Source organism: Physella acuta, unplaced genomic scaffold (genome assembly GCF_028476545.2).
Source record: "Physella acuta isolate Inbredline_101_S28 unplaced genomic scaffold, ASM2847654v3 ptg000444l, whole genome shotgun sequence".
NCBI lineage: Eukaryota > Metazoa > Mollusca > Gastropoda > Physidae > Physella > Physella acuta.
The window spans coordinates 27,671-43,605 of record NW_026731963.1 but is presented as its reverse complement, the minus strand read 5'-3'; the positions used below and the strand labels follow the sequence as shown (position 1 = coordinate 43,605).

General features: G+C 42.0%; 1 protein-coding gene across 1 annotated transcript in view; it reads left to right on the top strand.

Annotated features, from left to right (window-relative positions):
- Positions 1-15,935, top strand: part of LOC131943164 (secretin receptor-like) — a gene marked incomplete at its 3' end in the record, with an annotated part of 132,381 nt that overhangs the window by 91,939 nt on the left and 24,507 nt on the right. The window contains exons 2-3 of the mRNA XM_059303175.1: positions 544-672; positions 14,315-14,426. Of these exons, the coding sequence (XP_059159158.1) occupies positions 544-672; positions 14,315-14,426 (241 nt within the window). The remainder of the gene's footprint in view (positions 1-543; positions 673-14,314; positions 14,427-15,935) is intronic.

Here is a 15,935-nt window from a genome sequence, read left to right as displayed (position 1 = left end):
TAACCCACCGTGCTAATCCAAACACTAACCCACCATGCTAATCCAAACACTAACCCACCACCGTGCTAATCCAAACACTAACCCACCAACATGCTAATCCAAACACTAACCCACCGTGCTAATCCAAACACTAACCCACCGTGCTAATCCAAACACTAACCCACCAACGTGCTAATCCAAACACTAACCCACCGTGCTAATCCAAACACTAACCCACCAACGTGCTAATCCAAACACTAACCCACCCTGCTAATCCAAACACTAACCCACCGTGCTAATCCAAACACTAACCCACCAACGTGCTAATCCAAACACTAAACCAACGTGCTAATCCAAACACTAAACCAACGTGTTAATCCAAACACTAACCCACCAACGTGCTAATCCAAACACTAAACCAACGTGTTAATCCAAACACTAACCCACCAACGTGCTAATCCAAACACTAACCCACCACCGTGCTAATCCAAACACTAACCCACCACCGTGCTAATCCAAACACTAAACCAACTTGCTAATCCGGCGACGTTTGTGTTTCCACAGACACCCCCGCGATGCCAGGCGATGACAGCCGGCATACGGTTCCAGTTCCGCACGTGTAGACAGCCTGCCCGTGCGTGGCTGACACTGCTCACCACTCTGTTCATCATGATTGGAGCTAAAGGCAACGAGGTAAGGACAGATGTAACTAAACATTTTTTTTTTGGGTTGATTTCGTTTTCAAAGAGATTTCTTTTAATAAATGAATGGCGGAATGATTTTTTTTTTCAACATAAAAAAAAAATTGCATAAAAAATTTAATTCTGTTTATCTAAAGATAATCTATGCACCGCTTAACTTGAATCTTGATTTGAATTTTTTTAATTTTTTTTTTTTAACATGCGTAATTGTGCGGCGGTGATAGGGGCCGGGGGTTTAAAAATTATGTATTTGTATGCATCCTTTGTGTTAAATGTAAGTTTTCTGTGTTTGATGAATACATCGTTAAATTATCTACTCCAACATTCAATGAGTTCTACTCGACTCCTTATAGTAACTTTCACTACAGCAGTAGCCTACATAGTAAACAAAAAAGTAAAGATACCCTTTCCTTTTGTACCCGACTGTCAATAGGTTAGGTAAAGCAGAGTTAATCTGTTTTCTTTATCTCAACATATGTTTATATGTTGTTATACCCAGCAGTGGCGTAGCGAGGTCGGGTGTCACCCGGTGCGGCACTTAATGGTGTCACCCCCCCCCCCCCCCCACCCGAGGCGTAGCGACCCTTCCCGGGGACAAACTTTCAAATTTTCGATTTGCAACCCCCCTCAAACTTTCGATTTGCACCCCTTCCCCCCTCAAACTTTCGATTTGCACCCCCCTCAAGTTTTTCTCTATATATTTTGCTATTTCTTGCCTTGGTGTCACCCCCATAAATGGTGTCACCCGGTGCGGTCCGCACCCCCGCACCCCCCTCGCTCAAAGGTTTAACCAACAAAACTCTCGCTTAATTGCCATTATACAACTCTCTACTCAAAGGTTTAACCGACAAAACTCTCGCTGCTTAATTGCCATTATACAACTCTCTACTCAAAGGTTTAACCGACAAAACTCTCGCTTAATTGCCATTATACAACTCTCTACTCAAAGGTTTAACCGACAAAACTCTCGCTTAATTGCCATTATACAACTCTCTACTCAAAGGTTTAACCGACAAAACTCTCGCTTAATTGCTGCCCTACAACACTCTACTCAAAGGTTTAACCGACAAAACTCTCGCTTAATTGCCATTATACAACTCTCTACTCAAAGGTTTAACCGACAAAACTCTCGCTGCTTAATTGCCATTATACAACTCTCTACTCAAAGGTTTAACCGACAAAACTCTCGCTTAATTGCTGCCCTACAACTCTCTACTCAAAGGTTTAACCAACAAAACTCTCGCTTAATTGCTGCCCTACAACTCTCTACTCAAAGGTTTAACCAACAAAACTCTCGCTAAATTGCTACCCTACAACTCTCTACTCAAAGGTTTAACCAACAAAACTCTCGCTAAATTCCTGCCTTACAACTCTCTACTCAAAGGTTTAACCAACAAAACTCTCGCTTAATTGCCATTCTACAACTCTCTACTCACAAGTTTAACCAACAAAACTCTCGCTTAATTGCCATTCTACAACTCTCTACTCACAAGTTTAACCGACAAAACTCTCGCTAAATTCCTGCCCTACAACTCTCTACAAACAGGTTTAACCGACAAAACTCTCGCTTAATTGCTGCCCTACAACTCTCTACTCAAAGGTTTAACCACAAAACTCTCCCTTAATTGCTGCCCTACAACTCTCTACTCAAAGGTTTAACCAACAAAACTCTCGCTTAATTGCTGCCCTACAACTCTCTACTCAAAGGTTTAACCACAAAACTCTCCCTTAATTGCTGCCCTACAACTCTCTACTCAAAGGTTTAACCAACATAACTCTCGCTTAATTCCTGCTCTACAACTATCTACTCAAAGGTTTAACCAACAAAACTCTCTCTAAATTGCTGCCCTACAACTCTACACTAACTTGACACGCGTGTTTTGTCTAGCGTAAGACTAGGGCTTATGTTGTCTCTGACCAATTGATCATCTCCCCTCTCTGAATCGTGTCAGTGACATTACCTCCCCTTGCCTGTCTATCTGTGCGAGCATGTACGGTTTCTATTCGTATTTTACCCTCAGTGTATCACTGGATAACCAGCAGTAGCTTCCCCTTCTCTTTACATTTGACAATGTTTTTATTCACGTTATCTTCCCTACACAATTAGGACAATATCATAAAATTATATTCGTATAATTTCATACCATCACATTATCGTTCTCGTAAAACCAAATTAAATTATTTTTATCTCATTAGGTAAATATAATGAGCAAATTAAAGTGCGATTATTTCCTTTTTAAGTGGCAGTCTGGTCCAAATATACCTCACTGTCTATGATGCCTGGTTTTAAAGATACTTATCTGTAACGAGGTAGCAACGGCAATGAATGTTGTACTCAACCTAAACTATTACTTTTTTCATAGGCTATTGCTCGCAATAAGAACAACAAAGGATTCGTTAGTGATAGGCGATACTAACTGTATTAACACAGACACACCTATATATATTTCTGTTTATATATATATATATAAATAAATATATATATATATATATATATATATATATATATATATATATATATATATATATATATATATATATATATATATATATATATATATATATATATATAAAGACAGAGAGAGACTAAGGGAAAGAATTTAAAATTAAAATGAAGCACTAAAAAATCACATTTTCAACTAAACAATTTTTATTTTATTTTCGTAAACTAGATTAATGAAATACTTGATTTAATTATTTAATTAAGTGTTTATAAAAATTAACTTATGTTAAATTACAAATTAATCTTCAAATAAAAACATAATACAATAAGTTAATTACCGTAATAGTTTATTGAATAAAAATATTAGCGTCAATTAGCAGCATTATACGCGTTGTTTAGATATATTCTGTTTACCAGTTATAACTAAAAATGGAAATACAAATCCTGCATAGCGTTCATAGTCCACCATCACTAAACAGTACTTTACTTAAGTGATGGAACGTACTTGAAAAAAAGACATCCGACATTATTTGACATGTCTAGACATCATGAATAATTAGAATTTTTAATATATACTAGTGTGAAGCATGGCTGTATAATATGTATCCTCTAGAAATATATGACATGCTACCTTCTTTAGACGACTCCCCACACGCTCTCCCTCCGCCCTCACAACCAGCCCCTGCCAACACCAGTACATGGTTCGAAGAAATTGTTAAAAATAAACCTTTATCCATCAAACAAAGTCATCCATCACCTCCCAAACCCCCTTCCCCCCCCCCCCTCTCCCCCCACCCAAAAAAAAAACCAACAATTCTTCTAAAATTCTCAATGTGAAAAGTGCGTGACGCTTCTATAGGATTCTTCTCTCACCAAGTGCTCAGCGAGGGAACTTTTTCTTGTAGCCAATGTTTACCCTAGGTAACAAACGTCCGGCTCTAGGGGCAGGGTTTTTACACCAACATGTGTCTTCTCGTGTATCTAATCGTGTCTGAGACACATTTCTGTCTGAGACACATGTCTGTCTGAGACACATGTCTGTCTGAGACACTGTCTGTCTGAGACACAAGTCTGTCTGAGACAAATTTCTGTCTGAGACACTGTCTGAGACATGTCTGTCTGAGACACATGTATGTCTGAGACACATGTCTGTCTGAGACACATGTCTATCTGAGACACGTGTCTGTCTGAGACACATGTCTGTCTGAGACACATGTCTGTCTGAGACACTGTCTGTCTGAGACAAATTTCTGTCTGAGACACATGTCTTTCTGAGACACATGTCTGTCATAAATCCTGTCCAAGACACGGATGTTACCGTATGATATACATATTCATATAACACTGCCTGTCCAAGACATACATATTCGTATAACACTGCCAGTCCAAGACATACATATTCATATAACATAGCCTGTCTAAGGCACAAATTCCTGTAACATTTACTAAGAAACGCTCCAGTGAAGTCCTTTCTAAGACTCAAATGATCCTACAGAATATCCTATATGGGACACACGTGACGTGAATGTAGCAAATCGGCAACAAAACACGGACGTCTACACCTGTCTACTATACATGTTGCTGTGTTTTTTCCTTATCATTTTTTTCTACCATCTTTAGATAACAATAACAATGAAAAATTATATATCCTTCCTATTCTTTATGGTTCGTATATTAGGCATCTTTTAAATGTATCAATTAAATTATAAAGGTTTCTATTCTATTATAACTTAACAAAATATAAAGAAAAAATACTTTTCATTTAAGTAAAATGCTATTCGAGCATTTTCAAATATATTTTTTTTTGAAAATTTAAGATCGTTTTAAAAGAACGAGAAAACATGACATTTAATGAAAATAGATGCTAACAGGAAAGGGTTATTCCGTGGTCTGGAAATACGGTTTAAAAACAAGGCTTCGTGACAATCTGTTTAGTGATATCATAATCCGCTGATTGAGAAAAACGAACTTTAAATGTCAAGCGTCCATTAGAACTTTTACCATTGTTTATGTCGTGTTTTTTTTTCTGTCTTGTTCATTTTCCTCTAAAATATTCTCATCGTATCCCATCTTCCTCTCCTCTCTTCCCTCTATCTTCCCCTCCTCTTCCCCCTCCCCTTCCACTTATCTCCTCCCCTTCTCTCTTTCCCTCCCCTCTTCCCCTCCCCTCTTCCCTTTCTCTCTTTCCCTCCCCTCTTCCTCCCTCTTCCCCAACTCTCTTCGCCCTCTTCCCTTTCTCTCTTCCCCCCCCCCTCTTCCCCACCTATCTTCCCCTTCCCTCATCCCCTCATCTCTTCTCCTCCCGTCCTCCTCCCCCAGATAAGTAGCCTTCATGTGTCACTTCCGGGTTTTCTTTGTTGACACTACCTACCCGTCATGCACTATCAGACAAGCTCGCACCGGAAGTGATCGTGTTTTCTGCTCACCTCTAACTAAACACTGTACACCTTCTAGATTAGAAACTAAAAGTCTACATATGAAGTAATATGGCTGTATGTAATTTGGTCGCTCAAGTCAATGCCTCATGTCTCAGACCTCACGCGGGATGCTTTACGTAGGTCTCTGTTGTGAAAACTAGTAGACTAAATTTACTGGATATTCAGTTACAATAATTGTTTTTTAAAACAAAAAAACTAAATTAAACTGTTTAAATATTAAATTTAAAGAATAGTATTATTTACAAAGCCGAATTTTCATGAGCTTTAATTTAATATAGTTTCACATAGTCATTTTTACTGTTAATCCTTTCTTAAAAATAACAAGTCCCCCCCCCCCTCCCCATACGTAAAAACAAGTTGGGGCCGTCTGATCTCACATCGTTGACGCAGACTGTGAGTATTGTCATGCTAAAAAAAAATCTTGGTCATAATTAATTCCTACTGGTGACAGAAACAAGCGTCATAGATACAGCCCAACATTTCTCAAACTGTTTGACAATTTATTTTATTCAAGGCTGTTTCACTCATGTAATGCATAGAGGCCAACCATATAGACGCTTTCTGCACACGTCTCCTCCAACTTCCGGTTCGTCACGTGACTGACCTTGACCCAACACCAGGAAGTGTCATGTGACATTACGCGCCATCCATTGAGAATTCTGTTCCATGTTGATGTACCTGTAGTATCGCCATTAACAAATTTACTAAACGTTCGATCGGTGGCGTAGCTAGGCTGTTTGCTAAAACTGACAGGCCGCTGAAGTTGATGCCTCACACAAAAGGATTAGCTGCTTTGTATGTAAACTCAATGTAAAATATGTAGTGGTAGTGTGAACACGTTGTCTAAGTAATAATTAAACATGTTGGTATATAATTCAACATACATTTCAAAATATGGAATACATTTTATTTTTTAACAGGAAAGCTTTAATCGTAAAATTTATTCAGTTTCTTCTTCTTCTTCTTCGTTCTTAATTTTAGTGTTGGAAGGGATCCTCCTCCAACACAATTAATGATACGTGTCAACTGGTTATGGTCCATTGAGGCCATTGACTCCGATTTCAGCCTACTTTTCTTTTTGGATTTGCTTCCATAGCCTTTGTCCAACCAAGAACAAACTACAAGGCAGCAGTTGTTTGATTTTGGAGATGTCTCTTCTTGAAGAGTGGCTGTCCCCAGCTAACGAGCATAATCTGTCCGAGGGTTCGAACTCGAGACTTTTCGGTTTAGCCACCATGAGCTTTACCGACTCGACCACGCCGACCCCTTATTCAGTTTAAAAATAATGTTTTGTGAAGTGAATTTTTAAAAAGTAAAGTTACAATTTTGGCCTGGCGGTCAAATTAGAGTTCTGCTGAATTTGAATCTTCATTATATGAAGAGATCAACTGTATGTCCAGCTGCATTTATTTTCCCAAACATGAACCAGGTACCCATTAGAGCTGGGTGGACTTGAGCCACGAACCCTAACTCTAGACTTTCGTGTTAGCAGTCGTCCGATAGAAAGTAGAATCAGGCATTGAGACACATTAATATGCGCATTAGTCGTTCTGTAGGAAATAAATTATACACATAGAAATTGACCAATTCGATTTTATTGTACCATAATATTTTGTCCAATGACTGGTACAGTCTGCAAAACATATTTGCCACGTCACTGTAATCGATTACAAAACGTAGAAGATACCGTAGCCAGAGGCGTAGCGACCCCTCCCGGCGCCCGGGGACAAACTTTCGATTTGGCGCCCCCCCCCCATATATTTTTTATACTTATAATTCAAAATAGCAGCTAAAATGAGCTTATTTTGGCGCCCCTAGGATCGGCGCCCGGGGACATATGTACCCCCCTGCCCCCCGGTCGCTACGCCTCTGACCGTAGCCATGTGTTTTCGAAAAATTTCCCACAACACACCCAAGTTGGGTAAAAAAAAAATGACGTTCTTGTTCGTAAGATGCAAAAATGAGTGTAATACGTGTTGAGCGAGAAGAAAGGAGAAAAAAAATGCCATAAAAAATGGTCTCTTCTATCTCCTGGGCTGGTTAACGAGACGAGAATATTCTCCACTTTTGGACATCGCGCGCCATTTCTCTCATCCGGTAATGTAAGATCTGTGTCAGCATCTTTAAAAAAAGAAACGAGAAATCAATGTTTTGCGTTGTGTGATGACCGTCTTTTTTTAAAAATACTACGCATGCGCAGTCCATCTAAAGTGCAACAACATAATATTGTTTGCATATAAGCCCCCCCCCCCCCCACTCCCATTCTCACTCCCACACTACAAACGTTAACGTTTCACATTACGTTTGGGATTTGTTTTTATTAACATTTTTTTCTTTGAGAGTATGGGCGGGGGGGGGGAGGGGTGTATGGGGATAGATAAAAAAACAAATCACCATAATTTAGGAAACGCATAGGACGGCGTGGCCTAGCGGTAGAGAGCTAGACTGCTAACCCGAGAGTCTCGAGTTTGAATCCTTGTTCAAGTCGGTAGAATGTCCCTGAGTCCATCCAGCGCTGATGGGTATTTAAATCACGTTAGGGTAACAAAGTCGGCTGGGTATAGTGTTGACTATACTATCCGTTCATATGCCGCGGTCATCTGAAACAGATGAACTCTACTTCCCCTGCTCCATGTGTCTTGGACACGAAAAGGGTGAAATTATGGGAGAAGTGATGTTCTGGAATCGAAACTTACAGAAGACTATCTTCAAACAACTATGTTTAAATTAAATATGTGAAACATTTTACTTAAGCAGTGTTGACACGTAACAATATTGTGTTGAAGGAAGTCCCCTCTCAATATTTCATTTAGAACGAAGAAGAAAAATTGTGCGAAAAAAAAATGACAAAGTGTTTTTTAACTGTGTGGTTAAAGCTTGTGTGGTTAACGTTAATTTCCCTTTCAAACTAGATCACCAGATGAAGTAGAGTTGAACTGTTTATGCGAGCTCTACATATGAAGGGATAGTGTGGTCAGCACTACGGCTAACCGCCATTACTTTCGCTTACGTGGGTCAGGTACTTTTTTAGAGCTAGATAGCCCAGGATCCGAACGCAATAATGTGGTTAAGCAGTCGTGCACTCTACCATCCGAACAGTCGTTCAGTGTGGGGAAAAAAAGTGTGTGATTTAAAAAATGTTTTTCTGTAACTGCAGTAAAAGACTGTGGTTAAAGACTGTGGTTAAAGGCTGGCTAAAAACTGGTTAAAGAATGGTTAAAAACAGGCTAAAGGCTGGTTAAAGGCTGGTTAAAGAATGTGGTTAAAGGCTGTGGTTAAAGACTGTGGTAAAGACTGTGGTTAAAGACAGGCTAAAGACAGGCTAAAGGCTGGTTAAAGGCTGGCTAAAGGCTCGTTAAAAACAGGCTAAAGACTGGCTTAAAGCTGGTTACGCAGAGGTCACAGAAACAAGTGAACTCTACTTCACTTTCCCCATAGACCGCCAGGTTTTGAAAGGGAAACTTTACTTTTAAAGACAGGCTAAAGGCTGGCTAAAGGCTGGTTAAGACTGGTTAAAGACGGTGGTTAAAGGCTGGTTAAAGACTGGCTAAAGACTGGCTAAAGGCTGGTTAAAGGCTGGCTAAAGGCTGGCTAAAGACTGGCTAAAGACTGGCTAAAGACTGGCTAAAGACTGGCTAAAGACTGGCTAAAGGCTGGCTAAAGGCTGACTAAAGGCTGACTAAAGGCTGGCTAAAGGCTGGCTAAAGGCTGGCTAAAGGCTGGCTAAAGGCTGGCTAAAGGCTGGCTAAAGGCTGGCTAAAGGCTGGCTAAAGGCTGGCTAAAGGCTGGCTAAAGGCTGGCTAAAGGCTGGCTAAAGGCTGGCTAAAGGCTGGCTAAAGGCTGGCTAAAGGCTGGCTAAAGGCTGGCTAAAGGCTGGCTAAAGGCTGGCTAAAGGCTGGCTAAAGACTGGCTAAAGGCTGGCTAAAGACTGGCTAAAGACTGGCTAAAGGCTGGCTAAAGACTGGCTAAAGACTGGTTAAAGGCTGGTTAAGGGCTGGTTAAGACTGGTTAAAGACGGTGGTTAAAGGCTGGCTAAAGGCTGGCTAAAGGCTGGCTAAAGGCTGGCTAAAGGCTGGCTAAAGACTGTGGTTAAGGTCTAGAACCGACTTACCAGATCGTGACCAGCGTTGAGGCACTGCCCTGGCTTCTGGCTGACACACGCCCCCCCCCTCCCCCCTATCAGGCTACTAGACCTGAATAATGCACTTGTCCAGAGACTCACCCCCCCCTCCCCCCTATCAGGCTACTAGACCTGAATAATGCACTTGTCCAGAGCTGATGACCCCACACACCGACCTGGTCACGACCTTCATATGCAAGTCAAATGGGCATGTAGGTTTTTTTTTGTTTTCTTTACGCGGTAGAGTTCATTAACAAGGGAAAATACAAGGAGTAAGGTCTTCGAAACAAATACATTATGTGGGTATTTCTATGTTCTCTCTGTATCTTATAAAATGTGCGTACTTGTATGTTCTCGGCATCGTACAGAATATGGGTACACCTGTGACATCTGTATCTTATAAAATGTGAGTACATCTATGACCTCTGTATCTTATAAAATGTGCGTACTTCTATGCTCTGTGTGTATAATATCGAGTTTCTCACTTGCAACCTTTTGAGACGGAAGAGCCAAAAGTTACAATCTACAAAATTCCCACATTTTTAAAGAGTCTCTAGCATTTTTATGTGCACTTCCTCGTAGTGGAAAGCATGGAACCATTGCTACGGGGCTGGCCACACCACAGTTGGGGGAGGGGAGGGGAAGGGAATAATGCCCACCTGTCAGCTATTCATTGCTTTTTAATTTTACTTAAAGTTGTTTTTGTCTTTACAGTATACTATTTTTTAGTTTTGTAGATCTGCTTCTTCGTTCTTAATTTTTAGTGTTGGAAAGGATCGAGCCTTATCTGCCAGAGGGTTTAAACTCGTGACTTTTTCGAATTTATCAACCATGAGCTTTTGCCGACTCGACCACGCCTCCATCACAATTAAGAATACGTGTCAACTGGTTATGCGCCATTCAGGCCATTGACTCCGATTTGAGCCTGCTTTTCTTTTTTGATTTCCTTCCACAGCCTTTGTCTCTCCTAGAAGAGTGGCTGTCCCCAGCTAACGAGCCTCATCTGCCCGAGGGTTCGAACTCGAGACTTTTCGGTTTAGCAACCATGAGCTTTACCGACTCGACCACGCCGACCCCTGTTTTGAAGATAAAATAATATAATTGTTATGGATCTGGCGATCCGCATCTGGACATCAAAAGAGACGCATGCGGCTCGCGAGCCGCAGGTTGCCGACCCCTGGATTAGGATTATGTTTATGGTTACGTATAATAATATGGTAAAGATTTGTGTTAGGGCGAACTTTATGGTTTAAGTATCGTTATCACAAAAATCGATACCGTCCTGTCTAAAAATGATGAAGTATTAAAATGAGTTTCAAAAAACTAATGCCCATTCCCCTCTGGGTCTTACTGGGGAGGGATAGATTTACACAAAAGTACTGATATTATCTATCACCGTCTTGTTCCTTCTACAGATATTATCTATCACCGTCTTGTTCCTTCTACAGATATTATCTACCACACCCCTGGTTCTTTTAAAGATGTTATAAGACCGTCGTATGGGAAACAGCAGGGTAGATAATTACATAGTCTAGCGCGTCTTAGAGTTCTCTATAGGGCGGGTCATTTGTTTCTGGTCATTTGGTTAAGGGGAAGGGGGGTAGTTTGTGGTCATTTGGTTGAGTGAGGGGGTTTCTGGTCATTTGGTTGAGTGAGGGGGTTAGTTTCTGGTCATTTGGTTAAGGGGAGGGGGGGTAGTTTGTGGTCATTTGGTTGAGTGTGGGGTTTCTGGTCATTTGGTTGAGTGAGGGGGTCCCAGGTCATTTGGTTGAGGGGGGGGGGGGTAGATTTTGTCATTTGGTTGAGTGAGGTGAGGAGGTTTCTGGTCATTTGGTTGAGTGAGGGGGTCCCAGGTCATTTGGTTGAGGGGGGGGGGGGTAGATTTTGTCATTTGGTTGAGTGAGGTGAGGTGGTTTCTGGTCATTTGGTTGAGTGGGGTGGTCCCAGGTCATTTGGTTGAGGGGGGGGGGTAGATTTTGTCATTTGGTTGAGTGAGGTGAGGTGGTTTCTGGTCATTTGGTTGATTGAGGTGGTTTCTGATCATTTGGTTGGCTATGTTATGATTGTATGGGCTGCAAGTGATAGATGTGACTGGGTTATGCTAGGGTTGAGACCTATAGCTCTATAAGTATAGAATGTGTTGAATTTATAAACGACTATACCTAAACTTTCCTTAGCCGTAGTATTACAAGCAGGCTCTAAAGACTGAGAGTTTTGATTCAGCAACTCTTCCATATCCTAACTATAAGACGACATTGGACATAGAATTCTGACGCACAGCCCACAATCTATAAAATGTCACTCTGTGGTCGTACACTTTCCAGCATCCTTCATGAAGTACAGACCTCCACCAGCGATACATATAATAGTGTAAGCTTCAAGATCATCACATTTGGGTCTGTGTGTCAGAAACAGCTTTACAATAATGAAATGTTTGTTTATTTTATTTGGTTTACTTGGATTATATGGGATATAGGATTTATTTGGCTAATGAAAGAAAAGCCTTGTGGATCAAGGTGCTCTTGTGTGATGAATATCTTTTGATTAATTGTCAACCACCCCTCTCCACACCACCACCACCACATGTGGGCGTGGTCAGAATAGGGTTTGGTGACTTCACACACACACACACGCATGCATGCGCAGACACACACTTGTGTAGTGCGACTGCGCAGAACATCAGGAATATGCCGTTTTACACTGCTTGAGATTTGGTTTAAAGTGCGAGCTAGTTAAGTGAAGCTTTAGCACTTAAAATGTGTGATGTTGTTGTCGCTGGTAACTACGGGAGATGTTGCTGGTTTTTTTTTAAAGCATGAAATAACAACTGGACATTTAAGCTAATTTCAGAGTAAACCTGTGGTAGCCAATGGAAGATCTATTCAAGTAGGTTTTGTTTTTGTTCGAGCAGTGGCCATAACACCATAACACCATAACACCATAACACCATAACACCATAACACCATAACACCATAACACCATCTCCCAACCTCTCACCTGCCGCCCAACAACCTCTAAACAGCTTTCCTCCCAACTTCTTCCCACCTCGCAATAACCTCCCACTGAATCTCCTAAACATCCCCCACCTCCCTCCCATCTCCCGCTAAACCACCCCTAACATCCTCAAGACCACCTCTTATTAAATCCCCCCCCCCCCCCCAACAACCTCAAAAAACCACCTCCCACCCAGCAACCTCCTACCGAACTCCCAATAGCCCCCCCCCCCCCAACACGCAGAGACATCATCCAATCTACCTCCTACAAATCCCTACTTACCTCCCCCAACAACCCACCACCCCTCAGCCCCCAGCATCGTCCCACCCACCTCCCAATAACCTCCACACATCCCCTCTCTCGCAACCTCCCACCAATCTTCCAGTATCCCCCGTCATTAACCCCCCCCCCAACCCCCAACCCAACATCCTCCCCAACCCCTAGTGTCATCCCGCCCACCTCCAGTATCCCCCGTCATTAACCCCCAAACCCCCAACATCGTCCCACCCACCTTCCAATAAACAGGCAAACCTAACCTAACCTCCCCATACTCCCACCCCCCCCCTCCCAAACCCCCAACATCCTCCCACGGAATTAGCTACAAAAGTCAAGCTAGAAGTTCAATGACGTCACTGCCAACAATAGAATCCCCCACGAATAACACATGTACTGACGCAAAAGACTTGACAAAAAAACTCATTTTCTAATTAAAACACTGTTTACCTAATGAAAGTCCAATAAAAATTAGTCCAATATCGAAAACGTTTTCACTTTTAACACGCGCATCAAGTTACCTGTCTAAACTAAGCTCAAGCTTCATATTTTAGAAAACAGTTCATTTTTATCGTGAGATAATATTTAGAGACTGTATCACCCAGTCTAAATTTACCCAACTCTGGCTTCTGTCAGATTAATTGCATGCTAACAGGACTGCCTGGCACTCTCTCGTTGAAGTCATTAGTTCCTAAAGTGCTGGGCGAATTTAGCTCTTTTTAGCCTTCAAGTATATGTATGATAGCTTTAATTACCTTTAAAGTGTGTGTACTTCTGTTGGAGGGTGGGAGGGGGTATGGGTGTCTAGAGACAAGGTGAGAATAGGTGAGAGTATGAAGTAAACCGCCTCTAATCCAGTTATATCCAGGTGTTCACTTAATGCCTTGAGTTTTGTAAAATTTGTACCCCAGTCAATGTATATGTATATATATATGTATATATGACATGTATTTGTATACATATATGTAGGTATATTTGTATTTGTACATAAATATATGTATATATATATATATATATATATATATATATATATATATATATATATATAATAATATATATATATATATATATATATATATATATATATATATATATATATATATATATATATATATATATATATATAAATTTTAACTGGATAAAAATAGCACATGTCGTATGTAGTACCACGTTGCGTGGTATGAAACGACATTGTCCTGATGTATAAAACGACATTGTCCTGATGTATAAAACGGCATTGTCCTGATGTATAAAATGAAATTGTCCTAATGTATAAAAGGAAATTAACCTGATGTATAAAACGACATGATGTAAACAGTAACGACCTTACCTTGATGTATACCACATCTTCTATCCCACCATCCAGAGCGACGACAACGTTGTGGACATCTCCTACGACGAGCAGGTCAACACAATCATCAGTATACAGAACGCCTGTCTGCAGTTCATCGACTCACGGTCTAATGTCAACAACACAGGTTAGTGTATGCGTCCCATGTCTCACCACTTCCTTATCTCATGTCTCACCACCTCTCGTCCCATCTGTCTCACCACTTTCTCTCGTCCCATGTCTCATCACCTTCTCTCGTCCCATATGTCTCACCATCTTCTCTCATCCCATGTCTCATCACCTTCTCTCGTCCCATGTCTCACCACCTTCTCTCGTCCCATCTGTCTCACCACCTTCTCTCGTCCCATCTGTCTCACCACCTTCTCTCGTCCCATATGTCTCATCACCTTCTCTCGTCCCATCTGTCTCACCACCTTCTCTCATCCCATCTGTCTCACCACCTTCTCTCGTCCCATCTGTCTCACCACCTTCTCTCGTCCCATCTGTCTCACCACCTTCTCTCGTCCCATCTGTCTCACCACCTTCTCTCGTCCCATCTGTCTCACCACCTTCTCTCGTCCCATATGTCTCACCACCTTCTCTCGTCCCATGTCTCACCACCTTCTCTCGTCCCATCTATCACCACCTTCTCTCGTCCAACGTATCACCACCTTCTCTCGTCCCATCTGTCTCACCACCTTCTCTCGTCCCATCTGTCTCACCACCTTCTCTCGTCCCATGTATCACCACTTTCTCTCGTCCCATGTATCACCACCTTCTCTCGTCCCTTGTATCACCACCTTCTCTCGTCCCTTGTATCACCACCTTCTCTCGTCCCATCTGTCTCACCACCAACTCTCGTCCCATATGTCTCACCACCAATTCTCGTCCCATGTCTCACCACCAATTCTCGTCCCATGTCTCACTACCTTCTCTCGTCCCATGTATCACCACCTTCTCTCGTCCCATGTCTCACCACCTTCTCTCGTCCCATATGACTCACCAACTTCTCTCGTCCCATGTCTCACCACCTTCTCTCGTCCCATCTATCACCACCTTCTCTCGTCCGACGTATCACCACCTTCTCTCGTCACATCTGTCTCACCACCTTCTGTCGTCCCATCTGTCTCACCACCTTCTCTCGTCCCATCTGTCTCACCACCTTCTCTCGTCCCATGTATCACCACTTTCTCTCGTCCCATGTATCACCACCTTCTCTCGTCCCTTGTATCACCACCTTCTCTCGTCCCATCTGTCTCACCACCTTCTCTCGACCCATCTGTCTCACCACCAACTCTCGTCCCATATGTCTCACCACCAACTCTCGTCCCATGTCTCACTACCTTCTCTCGTCCCATGTATCATCACCTTCTCTCGTCCCATGTATCACCACCTTCTCTCGTCCAATCTGTCTCACCACCTTCTCTCGTCCAATCTGTCTAACCACCTTTTCTCGTCACATCTGTCTCACCACCTCTCGTCCCATCTGTCTCACCACCTTCTCTCATCCCATCTGTCTCACCACCTTCTCTCGTCCAATCTGTCTCACCACCTTCTCTCGTCCCATCTGTCTCACCACCTTCTCTCGTCCCATCAGTCTCACCACCTTCTCTCGTCCCATCAGTCTCACCACCAACTCTCGTCCCATGTCTCACTA